The 15,695-nt window shown below is 38.7% G+C and overlaps 1 protein-coding gene and 1 long non-coding RNA gene across 9 annotated transcripts in view; both read right to left on the reverse strand.

Moving 5' to 3' along the window:
- LOC117494872 (killer cell lectin-like receptor subfamily B member 1B allele B) overlaps positions 1-15,695 on the reverse strand; it is an 88,452-nt gene that overhangs the window by 56,133 nt on the left and 16,624 nt on the right. For 5 of the 8 annotated variants that reach the window (XM_034145876.1, XM_034145877.1, XM_034145871.1 and 2 more), the window contains one exon: positions 15,246-15,308. In XM_034145876.1, the coding sequence (XP_034001767.1) occupies positions 15,246-15,308 (63 nt within the window). Of the gene's footprint in view, positions 1-9,174; positions 9,919-9,994; positions 10,102-10,202; positions 10,367-10,474; positions 10,646-11,277; positions 11,374-12,690; positions 12,754-15,245; positions 15,309-15,695 lie in introns of those variants that run through there. The other 3 variants (XM_034145879.1, XM_034145878.1, XM_034145873.1) reach the window with 2 other exon arrangements.
- Positions 663-1,526, reverse strand: LOC117494887. The gene is made up of 3 exons (XR_004557136.1): positions 1,340-1,526; positions 979-1,074; positions 663-752 (listed from the first exon to the last, which is right to left on the reverse strand). It is a non-coding gene; the product is annotated as an uncharacterized LOC117494887 (long non-coding RNA).

Here is a 15,695-nt window from a genome sequence, read left to right on the forward strand (position 1 = left end):
GGGTTTCCCGACATGTCGTTGCAGTAAATTAAAGGGTGTTTCATGTTGTCGTTGCTGTGGACCTTCTTAATCTACTTTCTTTGGGGCCCCCTTCTGGTCCAAGCACTTGCCTGCCTTGCCTGTCGGCAAACGGCGCCCCTGTAATATACACACACACATTCAATACATTTCTCCCACTAGTTCAAGCCATCATACAGTATGATGGCTTGAACTAGTGGGAGAAATGGCACTGTTTGTCTGTAGCCAATGCCTTGAACCTCGGCAAAAAAGGCATTAGAAGCATTAGAAAGTCAAGGTAAACTTGCGGTTAACTTGCGGTCTGCAATGCGTGTCACGCTCGCGCACACAAGTAAATATATATGCACGTTCATTCTCACAATCAGACACGCGTCAGACACAAGACGCGCGTACACAAATTGATCAGAATCAGAATTTTTTTTTATTTTATTTTTTTTTATAATTTTTTTTTTTTATAATGGGACACAGGGTTTGGTCCGGATTGATTTGCAGTACGGTCCGGATCCGGACATTGGTCCGGAGTTTGAGAAGCCCTGCTCTAGGACCTAAGATTCACACACATTCACACACCATTGGCCATCGGGAGCAACTCAGGGTTAAGTATCTTGCCCAAGGATACATCGACATGTTGACTGCATGGGCTGGGATCGAACCCACAACCTTCTGGTTGAAAGACGACCGCACTCCCTCGCAGCCACAGTCATTCTTGTGTGGGGAGCTGACATCAAGGCCTCCTGGGAAAAATACATTTGTTTATAAAACTGACCAAAATAATGATCATTTGATGTTAAGTAATTCTGTGTTTACAGAACAGTGGCTTTCCTGGATACGTACTTACACTTACTGCAGTGCATCCTATGTTGTTATATTTAATGTATAATGTCCGCTATTTAGAGGTCAAAATATTATTGTTCTTATACTATGAACCAGCATTGAAGACAGTCGGTGTATGTGTCTTACTCTGTCCTCTCTTCATCAGCTTCCTGGTAAGCAGCAGCACGGCCATCACTAAGGCGAATGTAAAAATAAGACCAGCAATCAAATATGGTACACTTCCTGCCAAAGAGAGGAAAGGAGGGAGATTGATCAAATGCAGTTCACTCCTCAAAATCACTATGGTCCATGTACATGAATAATACTATAACATCACATTTAACTGATAAGGCATCAAGACTTAAGGGCAAGCACCAAGTTAGAAAAGAGAGACTTTAAATGGATGGGTTTCTGAACAGCTTGAGCATCATTCAACAATAGCATTGAAAATATTATGTATATACTCAGTATTACAATTTTATCAATTTTACACAGGTGCACTTCTTACCGGCTGCTTGTGTTGCTTGTGCAGAAGGTGTCGGAGTATTCAGGGTCGTGTTTGATGCTGACACATCAGTGATATTATGTTTATTGTTTGAAGACAGAGTGGAGCTGTTTGACACTGCTGATGACAGAGTTGTAAATGTGTCCACTGTTTCTGGAGTTTTCTTGGGACCGTAAGACGCAGCTGAAAATGATAGACACATAGTACATTCATTTAGCAACTATTTGAACAGTTATTACTTTTTATCAAGGATTGATATTATTTTAAACTAAAGAGCATCAACTTACCATCTGTAACTTTAAAATGCACCTTTATATATCCATTAGGACCCTTCCTATCCACTCCACAGTAATATAAGGACCCACCGTGACACAGGTGTCACATGACCTTTAAATGTTCTGGAAAGTTCCTTATACAGCTTTAGCCTTTATTTTATCTCGTGAAGTCCCTAAGTGACACACCATGAACCAGAGGTGTGGACTGAACAACGGAGAAGGGGAAATGAAGCCCCGGGACCTTTTCCCCTTCCCTGTTAAAAAAATTCGTTCAAACTTTTTAAACTACCGTCTGCACGAAATCAGAAACCCAGTTTTTGGGTGCACTCAGAAAAAAAACGGCTGTTTCTAATCTTGGAAGAATGTATCCGATGAAAGTGCACTTTGGCTCGGATGAATTTGATGCCTCAAGACCCCCTAGCCTGGTTCTCAAAATACTTTAAGTTTGACTCTGGATGAATGCAAGGGCAGTTTGCAGGGGACTTTGTCTGCATTATGATGCACTATTTTGGGATAGTTTTCTCAATTTAAACACGGACTGGAGATGGCTCGTACCCTTCTATGTGACCCTGGAGGATATGACCGAGAGATGACAGACTCTCTTGCGGGGTCATGATGCACTATATTGGGACACAATTTTCTCATTTTGACCCCTTTTCCTGGTTCTCACAAAAGTTGACTCTGATTATTTTGCCCATGGAGGAATGCCAGGGGAGTCGACAGGGGACTCCTGCGGGGTCATGATGCACTATATTGGGACACAATTTTCTAATTTTGACCCCTTTTCCTGGTTCTCACAAAAGTTGACTCTGATTATTTTGCCCATGGAGGAATGCCAGGGGAGTCGAAAGGGGACTCCCGCGGGGTCATGAGGCACTATTTCCGGGTACTTTTTTTCATTTTCACCCAAATTTCCCTGGATGAAATATATATATATTTTTTGGTTTTTAGCCCATTTTCACCCAGTTCTGGCCACCGCATTGCCTGGAGGACGCTTTTGCGGGGTCATGAGGCACTATTCCTGGGTACTTTTTTTCATTTTCACCCAAATTTCCCTGGATGAAATATATTTTGTTTTTAGCCCATTTTCACCCAGTTTTGGCCACAGCGTTGCCTGGAGGATAGGACCGAGATATGACAGACTCTCTGGCCGCCTCACAAGTCACTATTGTCGGACACTTTCTTTGCTTTACCCCGGTTCTATCACTCTTTCCTCCTTTGACCATACAACCCGTTTCCTGCTGGGGTGGTGCCTGGTTCCGGGGCACCCCAAACCCTCTCATGGTCGGGGCACCATGCATTGATGCATCGGACCCAATGTTGCCATCACCAGCCCCGCGTTGGTGCGGAGGTGGGACCATCCAACCCGGTGGTAACCCAAGCCCTCCCTTGGTCTGTGCACCATGAATTGATGCATCGGACCCAATGTTGCCATCACCAGCCCCGCGTTGGTGCGGAGGTGGGACCATCTGACCCGGTGGTAACCCAATACCTCCCTTGGTCCATGCACCATGAATTGATGCATCGGACCCAGTGTCGCAATCACCGGTCACACTAACGCATATAAATTGCCTTACAATGATTGATTTATTGCAAAAATGCAGTTTTTTCCTCATAGTGCATTAAAATGGGCAGCTTCAAAATTATGAGATTGTCTTTCAGGTATTGTGCAACCCTGTCTCCTAAAAATTACGTTCCCACAGAACTAAACTGCATTCTCAATTACGTTTAGCTAGAAACGTATTTTCTCCCACGTTACGTTTGTTATGAACGTATCTCAAATACGTTTATTTTCTACATATCTTCTAGAAACATATTTTCTCCCACGTTACGTTTGTTATGAACGTATCTTAAATACGTTTATTTTCTACATATCTTCTAGAAACATATTTTCTCCCACGTTACGTTTGTTATGAACGTATCTTAAATAAGTTTATTTTCTACATATCTTTGCCATTTATTGTCTTGCTTATAATAATGATAATAGTCATTTATAAATATCATTTTAGAGCACACATTTGAAATCGACGATCGGGCTCGATATCCTATGGTTAAATTAAAATCAGTAGGCGAGGCTGTAATTTCGCCAGCTGCGAGGCAGAAAATAATAGTTTTAACATGCCATAAAGCTGCTGTGTCGTTTATTGCACCTCAAACACCTCAAACTTCCTCTAATGCGGCTTTCACACCAGCGCGTTTCCCTTTCTAGCTCCTAGCTAGAGCTTTTCTGGTTCAGCTCCGGTTTCCCTTTTCTGCTCCCGCTCTGTTCACACCGCCCAGAGCTGCCGCTGCTGCGTCATGACGTCACCGTTTACATCGCTGATTTTCTCCCCAACGGAGCTCACAACAACAACAACGGGGGACTGCGTCGGGTCGATGATCGTGTTGCTTTTAATCATACGAAGCCAGATTAAATTAAATAACGACTTCTCTAACCTTATACTTTTCTCCAGAGTGCCGTGGTTCATTGTTTATTAATGTGTTTCAGCAGCATTTACCGACCGCTGCAGTGCTGGCTGCTCTTCCACGGGAGTTTATTCTCCCGTTAGCTCCGGGTTAGCTCACACGGCTGTAAAGTATTCACTGTCTGACTGTCACACAAGCAGCTGATACATATCCCCAGTTCCCCTTAAGTGAATGTGTGTCAGTCTGAATTGACGCTGTTTGGCATCACAACGCTGTTATGAAAGTTTCTCTGGTATAACATGGGTGATGTTAGCATAGCAACCGAAGCTAAACTGACTACTTGCTAAGCCGTTTTCTACAGGCACATTTTACCGGCGTATTTTTCATTATGATTCTACTTGTGATAGTCGGACATGACAACCTGTGCAGCCCATGTATTGATTCCATACGATAGCTGCTATAATAAAAAACAAAACGTCTGCCTGCTCTCCACAATGATCAATAACAGCAAACGGATGGTCAAAGTAAGGTACAAATAAACAGAATCACACGAAGCCTGGTTAGTGTTGCCTGACTTTATAAAGTGTGTTTTTTTTTATAAGTGTGTGGTTGCCTTCTAGTCACTTTGTTCAGTGCTACTGCTTGTAGGCAGGCATGACGAGACTCTTCAGTCGACCCATGGCATGTTCAGGGGAGGTGGGTTTAGTTTCCTGCACGCCTCGACGTAAGAGAGACGTAAGCGACGCCGCCTCTAGCTCCGAAGCTCTTGCCTCTAGACCGACAATTTTTTGGAGCTGGAAGTGAACCGCAGTCCGGAGCTATGAGGCGGCGCCGCTGCGGTGTGAACAGGAAAAAACGGTACTTTTCAGGCTCCAGCTCCGAGCCGGAGCTGAAAAAGCGCCAGTGTGAAAGGGGCATAAGAAGAAAGGACAGTAACAGAAGAGCTCTGTGGCTTCAGGCTTGATCGCCGTTCAAATGACAGCGTTGGTTTCCCCAAAAGTAGGCGGAGCTGTATTATTCAAAACCATTCTATTTATTCTAACGTAAATTACATGCAAGTGTTTTATCTTTTTATTTTGCGATTTGTTTCTGTTGTTTAACTGGGAATGTTTTCACATTGAACCGGAAGTACGTCACTTCACTTTGTCTTCTTCGTCCCTTTTATGTTCCAGACAATGCATTGCTCAACGTAACAGACTGAACAGTGATCCCAGGTGTGTCTACATTGGAATTACATCTTCATTACTGAACGAAAAATACTTTACCTAGTGTTTGTTAACTGGGTTTTTAATGCAGTTGGCTTTTCTTGATGGTTACAATATTGCTATGAGTTATATCTGAAGCAAATTACGTTTCTGAAGATGTGTAGTCAATTCCACCCTTCAATGTAGCATAAATGTGAACTCTCATTACGGGAACAATACCGGAAACAGATGTAGGGAAGATCCTCAGCTCGCTGATTGGATGTTTTAGCCGCAATGCACGTTGGGATATGGTGTTTATGCGATGTGAAATCCGAAAACATAAAAAAGAAAAAATAATAATACTTTATTCCGAGTGTTCTTGCTTTTCTCTTTGGAAGTCATCACATAACGGCATTGTAATACACAGGTCGGCTGCATTAAATATTACACTATCTGCCGTAGTTCTTTATTTATAGAGCCCTGATGAGAAGACTTCTAGACAAACAGGAAGAACTGCCGCCGAAACTGAATACGTGACGTGGATCATAAATATATCAACAATTAAACTTACATTTCTTTTCACAAAATACGTCTCCTTGCAGTATCAATACTAATTCGACTGACTTTTATAGTTGATCCAATTGGTAGATAGGTTATATTTACACCATAACGGTGCACAGCTGATAGAAAAGGACTTGTAGTTTTTAAAGATATTACTGATTTTCTTTGAATATAAGAATGTAAATACTGAGTTGAGAGAATAGTCAGGGGATTTGGGTGATGGGAGACACATCTATGGATTCAGAATTTCAATAGCTTACCATCAAATGACGGATATACCTTTCTGTCTGTGATGTTTTACAAATCAGATATTAATGTGTAGAAGTAAAACATGAGAAATAATATAGCAATATCCTGTAAAATTATGTAAAAACATGAATAAAACTACACATCTTCAGATACATAAGTGTCCTACACTAAATAATACAAAGTTATTATTAGTATACTGTGTGTACCTTGTGTGCACCGCCTAGTGGTTAAAGCACGTTATTGAATTATTTTTGTTGAATAATGTTATTTTTGTTGAATAATGTTATTTGATGAATAAAATATTAAGAGTACATACTTTCATAGGGGGAAAGTAGAAGGTCAATGATAGAAATATAGAATATAAAAAATCAAGAAGATACTGTAAGTGATCTCTACAATAAAACAGTTTAGTGCCGGATGTATAAAGATATTAATAGGAGGATGTGCAAAACAGACAAACTAATTAACCTTTATTAACACATTAAAGAATACTTTAGGTTAAGGTCTTCTTTCAAATAAGAAAAAAGCTTTGGGGGTATCTATCTACAGATAAATATTAAGCCTGTAAGACATTAAGACAAAGTACTTAACGTCTAATATATTGCTTTCCTGCAATGTTAACTATGTTGAAGCGCTTATTTTAACTGATATTATACACATTAATTATACTCTTATGTATGTAGATAGTATAAGAAATGTGCAGAATTTGAGTTTAATGGTGGAGGTATACACACATATTGATAGATGTCTTGTAATGCACTGTTGAGGAACCTGCGACCCAAGTGTTTCATTAATTGCATAACTTCAACATAGTTGTGTATATGATATGTCAATAAACCTTAGAAAATCTTGAAAGGGATGTGCAAAATAGCTATTATATACAGTTTTTAATTAACTATTAGTAGAGAATAACTAGTAATGAATATACTTTATAGAGATCTGAAGATAAATGTTTAGTCTTCTCAAGCACCAACTAATATCTCGCCTGATTGTTGGCACTTGACAATCACCTTTCCCTGAATTTTACTCAGGTGTAACTAAAGTCTGCTTTAAGGGTTGTTTATATTTCACATCATTAATCAGAATCTGCAAAGTAACTAAAATAAATGTAGTGGAGTAAAAATACCAGGTTAACCTCTGAATTGTAGTGGAGTAGAATTACAAAGTAACAATGAGCTGGCATGTGGGTATATATTAATGCTTCCCATTATGGACACAAGCAATTTTCACCCATTTATTAATTACATGTTTTACATTTGTACACACCAATTTGTTTCCTATTGCCTAAACCTCCAGGGCTGTACACAGTTTAATACTGTCAACTTCTAATTTTGGGAAAAACAAAAACGTCTTTTAAAACTACAATTCCCAGTAGAGACGTGCCATAGAACATGTTGCGAAACACAATAACCAGCATGTGTAGTTCTGGGGGGGGCGTTCAAGTCCAGTTTTGGAAAGTCTGCCGTGGTTTCGTTCCATTTCAAAGAGCTGTTTGGCGCTCGGCGTAACCTTGGCGCACTGCCACTCCAAAATCCAATCCCAGAGCTTGAAGATTAATCACGGGGTTTGTCAACGGGACTGTAGTCCCAAACGATAGCTGGGGATTATGGGTAGTGTAGTGTCTTCGGCCATCCTAAACTCTGAATTTTTTTGCGGATTTCATGTCGCATTAACACCATATCCCGACATGCATTGCGGCTAAAACATCCAATCAGCGAGCTGAGGATCTTTCCTATGTCACTTTACAGCCCCGCCCACTTTTGGGGAAACCAGCTGTCATTTGAACGGCGATCAAGCCTGAAGCCACAGAGCTCTTCTGTTGTCCTTTCTTTAGAGGAAGTACAGAAACCCGTAACTCTGGATTTGTTTTAATGTTTGAGGTGCAATAAACGACACAGCAGCTTTTTGGCATGTTAAAACTATTATTTTCTGCCTCGCAGCTGGCGAAATTACAGCCTTGCCTACTGATTTTAATTTCAATCAGGATATCGAGCCCGATCGTCGATTTCAAATGTGTGCTCTAAAATGATATTTATAAATGACTATTATCATTATTATAAGCAAAACAATAAATGGCAAAGATATGTAGAAAATAAACGTATTTAAGATACGTTCATAACAAACGTAACATGGGAGAAAATACGTTTCTAGAAGATATGTAGAAAATAAACGTATTTGAGATACGTTCGTAACAAACGTAACGTGTGGGAGAAAATATGTTTCTAGAAGATATGTAGAAAATAAACGTATTTGAGATACGTTCATAACAAACGTAACGTGGGAGAAAATACGTTTCTCGCTAAACGTAATTGAGAATGCAGTTTAGTTCTGTGGGAACGTAATTTGTAGGAGACAGGGTTGCAGTTGGAGGACTTGTTGTCATAAGAAGATGTTGATCAGTCGCCAGTTTCTTACTCAATTTATTCTGAGAGAAACAAATGCATTGCATTTATAATTCTGTGTTTATCAGAGTTTGAAAATCACAATTTGAAAGATCACATTTTAAATAAATGTTGGTATTTTATACACTTTGTTGCTAAGATCTGATCACGCATCAGAAACACTATAAATAAGAAAAGATTTAGGCAATGGCTCGGTAAAAGAAAAAAACAATGTTTTACACTCACACACATACAAATTAGAACATTTTAAATACCCATTTCCTGCTGAGTTCTTCTGTTCATCGTGGACAAGAGTCTGAAGTCCTGCTGCAGACCTGAGGCTGTCAGAGAGCGTCTGCTCTGATGTGACGCTCTTTAGTCGACTTCTGCTCTGAGGTTATGGTGTGAAGTTTTAATGTAGGTCAGTGTCACGTTGCAACATATCAAATAGTTTTGACCTTATTTGGCAAAACGACTAGGACAAATGATATGTATGGGGGGGAAAGGAAGGGACCCAGGATGGAGACCTGTGGGACCCCAGTGATGAGTTGCTGAAGGTCAGAAACAATTGTAGCGACCAGAGGGGGGGGGGGGGGGGGGGGGGATATATCCAGTCTTTTATATTGTTACGTTATGAGAGTGCTCTGATACTTGTTTGATTCTGAAATCGTATATATATATATATTTGTGTGTATAAATCCGCATCTGCCTGTTATTGTCTCATTGTACCGCACTGTGAATGAATTAAAAGTAAATATATAAGTCATCATGAACACAAACAATGTGTGGCAGCACATTTATTCACCGGGAATAGAGTAAAACACAACATTGCTTACAGATAGAAATACAGATAGATTAAATGATCCGTCAGCTGTGCAACTAAACAAAGTATACATCAGAATACTTGATGATCAGACTCTGGAACATTGTATTGAGAACAAGTGATGCAGCGCCCTCTGTTGGCCGTTAGAAGCAATAAAATAGCAGAGTCCTTGCACTAATCTGCAGAGTTTAAGCATTGCATCTCTAATACAAACAAGTTGAACCATCCAGACTGATAAAAACAACATGAATATGTTAAGGAAATAAAAAATTGCATTTATTTTGCAAGCCCTGTAGAAATTAAAAAGTCAAACTAAAGCTACATTGATTTTTAAATAATCCACATTATATATGAGTTAACTTTCGTGTATTATTGTGTGTATTAAGTTTATGCAAAGTTTATGTAATTACTGTTATTTATTTCCTTGTTTGTTTGACAAGGTAACATCTCTTTAAATGTTTGGAATTTGTTTTTATTTTTAAAGTATGATAATCCATAGTTTGACATTTATAGGCCTGTAAATGTATTTCATTTTCTTAATTCAAAGAGTTATCAGTAACCTTCTTTGATTGACAGCCCTGTGCAAACAGAGAGAGATAAAGCCTTCTTCTGGCAGATCCATTGTTTGTGGTCACCACAGCTCACTGATACCCAGTTTATTTTGCTCACGACAGAGATTTCACAGCGATCTGCATTAAAGAAGCTGAGGATAGAAAATGATGGTTAGACAAAGGCTGATAGATGTTATTATTCAAAGTGTTTAGTAATGAATCTCTTACCTATCAATTCCATCCACCCACTTCCATTTCCCATCTTCAACTTTCAGACCAATCCAGAATCCATTAGTTCCTGAACTACCTGGGCTGTGTGTATCGATGATGTCGTTCTGACAACAGAGAAACAGATATCAGGTATTTACACCTTATAAGTGCCAAAGTGTGTCAAATACATACACATTTCATTATTTCGTCCTATTAATGGGTTTACCTTTTCCTCCAAATCATTTGCAACAACCAAATCTGAATTCTTTCCTTTGCAGTCTTCTCGAGCTTCTTCCCAGGTGTTCCATCGAGAAGGAGGAGCGTCATTATACGCATAGCAGCTGGGCTCAGTGAGTAACCAGCCGTCCTGACAAGCTTGACAGTTGGTCTCTGAAACAACAGAGTCCAAACAATAATCAACATCACTGCATTGTGATATTAATGTTATTATTATTATTATTATTATTACTGTACCTTATTAATGGGTTCAGAACTTACTGTCTTTGTGTTTGCAGTCGGCATTGATGCTTTTCAGCTTTTTGACTTCTGCAGACAGGTTTTTTACGTTGCTCTTTGAGACAGTATAGTCTTTTTTCAGGTTGCCCAACTGGTCCGTCAGATTCTTGTTGTCCCTCTTCATGTTTGCATTTTCTAAGCTGAGTTTTGTAACTGCAAAATGAAAATTAGCTTCTTTTATAATCAAGGTTATAATGCAATTTGTTTTTTTGTCAATTTGCCTCTTTTGGAAGCTTTTTCCTGTCAGTCTCACGTTAAGTTTTCCGGTCTTTAGACTCAAACTAAAAATGTCTCAGTTTGTCTCAAAGTGTTCTGACTTCTCCAATTCTCATTTATATTTCACATTGCCTGAAACTGCTTGTCACTGTGGTTTAAGGTCAACATTACTAAGAAAGGAGTGAAATGGGAAAGTCTTCAAGCCACACATTTTGTGAAATAGCAAGCGCTGGTGTGTGGGATAAACTCAGAACTTCACAGAGACTTAGTAACATGAAAGACACATGACATTTGTTATTGACATTAGATAGACTTTCATTGTCGTTTGGGTCTGATCATGTGATTTGTTAAGAATAAGGGAAATGTAGAATATGACTTGAATTATTTGTATGCATACGTCTGTATTTCCCTCTAATGATGGATGCAGGTACGTACAGTATCCAACAATACTGTGGCATGTACATGACTGATATCAAATGGTATAAACAGATAAAACGGCTGCTAATATTCTTTATGGTTTGTCTTATGTCTAAGTGTGAGATAATGCACTTCCTGTTTTGTGTACTTACCGTAGACACAGACTCCGATGATGCCACCCAGCAGAATGACACAAAGAATCCCCAAACAACAAGCCAAGTGCTGAAACCGCCGATGTCCTGCTGAGTCTAAACAACACAAATTAATCACATTAACTGTCCAAATGAAGATTGGTACCTTTCAAAGTCACAGTCTCCTTAGTACAGATACTGTGTCACTTTTCAACTAGGACAGTATACAGTATGGTAAATGCAGATGGATCTTTTTTAAAGTAAAAGGTAAAAGACAGGAAAGGATAGCAAGTTGATTTGACTAACTCAGATGCTTGAACCTTATGTTAGTCAGTCAAACTTTGGAATACAGTTCAGAACAAAGGAGTACATTTGGTCCCCTATCACTTACATTGTATGAGAAATGGCCTAAATAAACAAAAGGAGTGATATGGACAGCGAAAGATTGTTCAAATATTTAAACAGGCACCTGACTTTTGTTAAAGGGCCGACTTAAAGAGTTGTGAACCCATTGTGTTTTGAGAAACTGCTTTATGTACTTTGCTAAAAGTGTTCCAGTGAGAGTTACGGTAGGTCTTGAGTATTAGTCACTGTAACATTATTGGAGTACAACACAAAAGTTCAATCTCTAAATAACCGTTCGGAAGAGATTTCCTAAAAATGAACCTCATATTTAGTCTGACTCATTCACAGTTTTTAACACAGTTTTTAACACAGTTTTTAACACAGTTTTTAACAACGTTGCAGATAAACCCCCCAAAAAGCAACAAAACCACTTGATAAAGTTTAGTAAAAGGCAGTGGTAGAATGTTACTGAATACATTTAATCATACTGTACTTAAGTGCAAATTTGAGGTACTCAACTACAATTCAAAGGTATCATATATCTCACTCCACTACATTCATAGTTATTTAATAATCGAGACGTATTATTCTTTTTAGAATATGTTTTGTTATAAATATGAACAGATGGACGATCTGAAAAACTAGATAATAAAGAAACTTAATTGGAATCTGCACACATTTACGTTTATTTGATCTAATTAGGACAGTTTTTTGGGTGTTTTTTATTTGATTTCAAACTTGTCTGTGTCGAGTATAAGTAGAGTTTGCTTATTATAATTGCTTACTTTTACTCAAGTAATATTTTCAATGCTGTACTTCTACTTTTAATAGATAAGTTTACCACATGGTATAAGTACTTTTACAAAAGGACCAGAATAAACTGGTAAAAGGTCATGGTTTGGTTTAAAATAAGTACATTTTTGTAACTTAAAACAAGTCAACAATTATTTGACATTATAGACTTCTGCATACTTTGATTAGAAACTTATTTTTTGACATGTCAAAAACAAACGGGGGATGAGACAGCTTTAGTAGTGGTAGCACTCCCAGTTGCAGTAACACCTGAATGCTTTTTTTAACACAACTTACCCTCGTTCTTTGTTTCATTCTGCACCTTCACGTTATCGTACACAGTTTCCTCCCCTCTCTTTGCTGGAAGGTCAAAGGAAATGCTCAGGGTTTTTTAGTGAATAAATGACAAGGACTTTTAAAGGCTGTTTTCATTGTTTGATATAGCAGAAAAATTGCCTTTTGCCGATGATTGATTTATTGCAAAAATGCAGTTTTTTCCTCAAAGTGCATTAAAATGGGCAGCTTCAAAATGAGGAGATTGTGTTTCAGGTATTGTATCATGCCGTTTAAAAATGGAAACGACATGATACGGGAAACTCTCAACAGATAATTATCTCACTTCGCAATTTCCTCACTGGTTTTAAATAGATGTGTTCGTGATGATATATCTCCCCACAACACACTCTCACTCCCTAAGCGTCCAGGAGCGACGCTTGGTCAGGGTCCCGTGGCATCCAGTTGTGACGCTCCGAGGCTCCTTCAGCTTCATAAACGGACGCAAAGAGCTTTCAACTGATTGCAATGTATTTCCCATCGGCGGCGGTATTTGACACTTAGGGAAGCACGGCATTCGTTTGTGTCGGAGGCTGTTAAAGGAATGTGAGCGTCCATTCCCATTGGATAACGGAGAATTGTACACCCGGAAGTAAGTATTCCCCTTACTGTCGATTGATTTGACAGTGATATCTCCACTACTCATCAACTCAAAAACACCAGATTATCCTTGTTAATTAAACGACATTGATAGGTTTTAGTGTGCAATGCTTTTGTCACGTTTTCCCCTTCAATTCTGAGAAACAAGTCGTTTTCTATGAGTTTTGGATGGCCGATTACCCACAATCCTCTGTAGCAAACATAGACTGTATAAACAAATTAAATAATACATTATTCCGAGTGTGCTTGCTTTTCTCTTTGAAAGTCATCACATAAAGGCATTGTAATACACGTTTCGGCTGCATTAAATATGACATATCTGCCGTAGTTAACTCTATTTATAGAGCCCTGATGACAAGACTTCTAGACAAACAGGAACTGCCGCCAAAACTGAAAACTTGACGTGGATCTTAAATATATAAGCAATTAAACAACATCTTACATTTCTTTCCACACAATACGTCTCCTTGCAGTATCAACACTAATTCGGCTGACTTTTATATTTGATCCAATTGGTAGATAGGCTGTATTTACGCCATAACGGTGCACAGCTGATAGAAAGGGACACCTACTGGTTAAAGCACGTTATTGCATTTTATAATGTTATTATTAGATATTAATAGGAGGATGTGCAAAACAGACAAATTAATAAGGCTTTATTTAAACATTAAAGAATACTTTAGGTTAAGGTCTCATTTTGAATGATACAAATAAGAAAATTCAATAACGTGCTTTAACCAGTAGATGTGCCTTTCTATCAGCTGTGCACCGTTATGGCGTAAATACAGCCTATCTACCAATTGGATCAAATATAAAAGTCAGCCGAATTAGTGTTGATACTGCAAGGAGACGTATTGTGTGAAAAGAAATGTAAGATGTTGTTTAATTGCTTATATATTTAAGATCCACGTCAAGTTTTCAGTTTTGGCGGCAGTTCTTCCTGTTTGTCCATAAGTCTTGTCATCAGGGCTCTATAAATTTAACTAGATAACTATAGAGTTAACTACGGCAGATATGTCATATTTAATGCAGCCGAAACGTGTATTACAATGCCTTTATGTGATGACTTTCAAAGACAAAAGCAAGCACACTCGGAATAAAGTATTATTTCATTTTTAAAAAATGTTTTCGGATTTCACATCGCATAAACACCAAATCCCAGGGTGCATTGCGGCTAAACCATCCAATCATCGAGCTGAGGATCTTGCCTACGTCTGTTTCCGGTTTCGTTTATGAAGGATGTATTTTGTTATACACACATTCCTTCACATTTAAATTTTTATTTACATTAAAGTATTTCGTGAGGCCTTCTAACATGTTTTTAAATATAACTACGGTTGTAGTTGAAGAGTTTGTAAATTAACATGAACCGAAGCTGTTGCCTGTTGCAATATACAGTCTATGGTTGCTACAGAGGATTGTGGGTAATGTAATGTCTTCGGTCATCCAAAACTCATAGAAAACGACTTGTTTCTCAGAATTGAAGGGGAAAACGTGACAAAAGCATTGTACACACACTAAAACCTATCAATGTCGTTTAATTAACAAGGATAATCTGGTGTTTTTGAGTTGATGAGTAGTGGAGATATCACTGTCAAATCAATCGACAGTAAGGGGAATACTTACTTCCGGGTGTAAAATCCTCCGTTATCCAATGGGAATGGACGCTCACATTGCCTTTAACAGCCGCCGACATACACAGATGCCGTGCTTCCATGAGCATCAAATCCCGCCGCAGATGGGAATACATTGCAATCAGTTGAAAGCTATTTGCGTCCGTTTATGAAGCTGAAGGAGCCTAGGAGCGTCACAACTGCACGCCACGGGACCCTGACCAAGCGTCGCTCCTGGACGTTTATGGAGTGAGAATGTGTTGCCAGTTGCAGTAACACCTGAATGCTTTTTTTAATACAACTTACCCTCGTTCTTTGTTTCGTTCTGCACCTTCACCTCATCGTACACAGTTTCCTCCCCTCTTTTTGCTGAAAGGACAAAGGAAATGCTCAGGGTTTTTTTGGGAATAAATTAAAAGGAATTTAAAAGGCTGCTTTAATTGTTTGATATAGCATAAAACATTTCTTACGATGATTGATTTATAGCAAGAATTCACAGTTTTTTCCTCAAAGTGCATTAAAATGGGCAGCTTCAAAATGATGAGATTGTGTTTCAGGTATTGTATCATGCCGTTTAAAAATGGAAACGACATGATACGGGAAACTCTCAACACATAACCAGCTCACTTCGCAATTTCCTCACTGGTTTTTTCTTTAGTACAGATATTGTGTCACTTTTCAACAAGGACAGTATACAATATGGTAAATGTTCCAGTGAGAGTTACGGTAGGTCTTGAGTATTAGTCACTGTAACAT

Source organism: Trematomus bernacchii, unplaced genomic scaffold (genome assembly GCF_902827165.1).
Source record: "Trematomus bernacchii unplaced genomic scaffold, fTreBer1.1, whole genome shotgun sequence".
Lineage (NCBI taxonomy): Eukaryota > Metazoa > Chordata > Actinopteri > Perciformes > Nototheniidae > Trematomus > Trematomus bernacchii.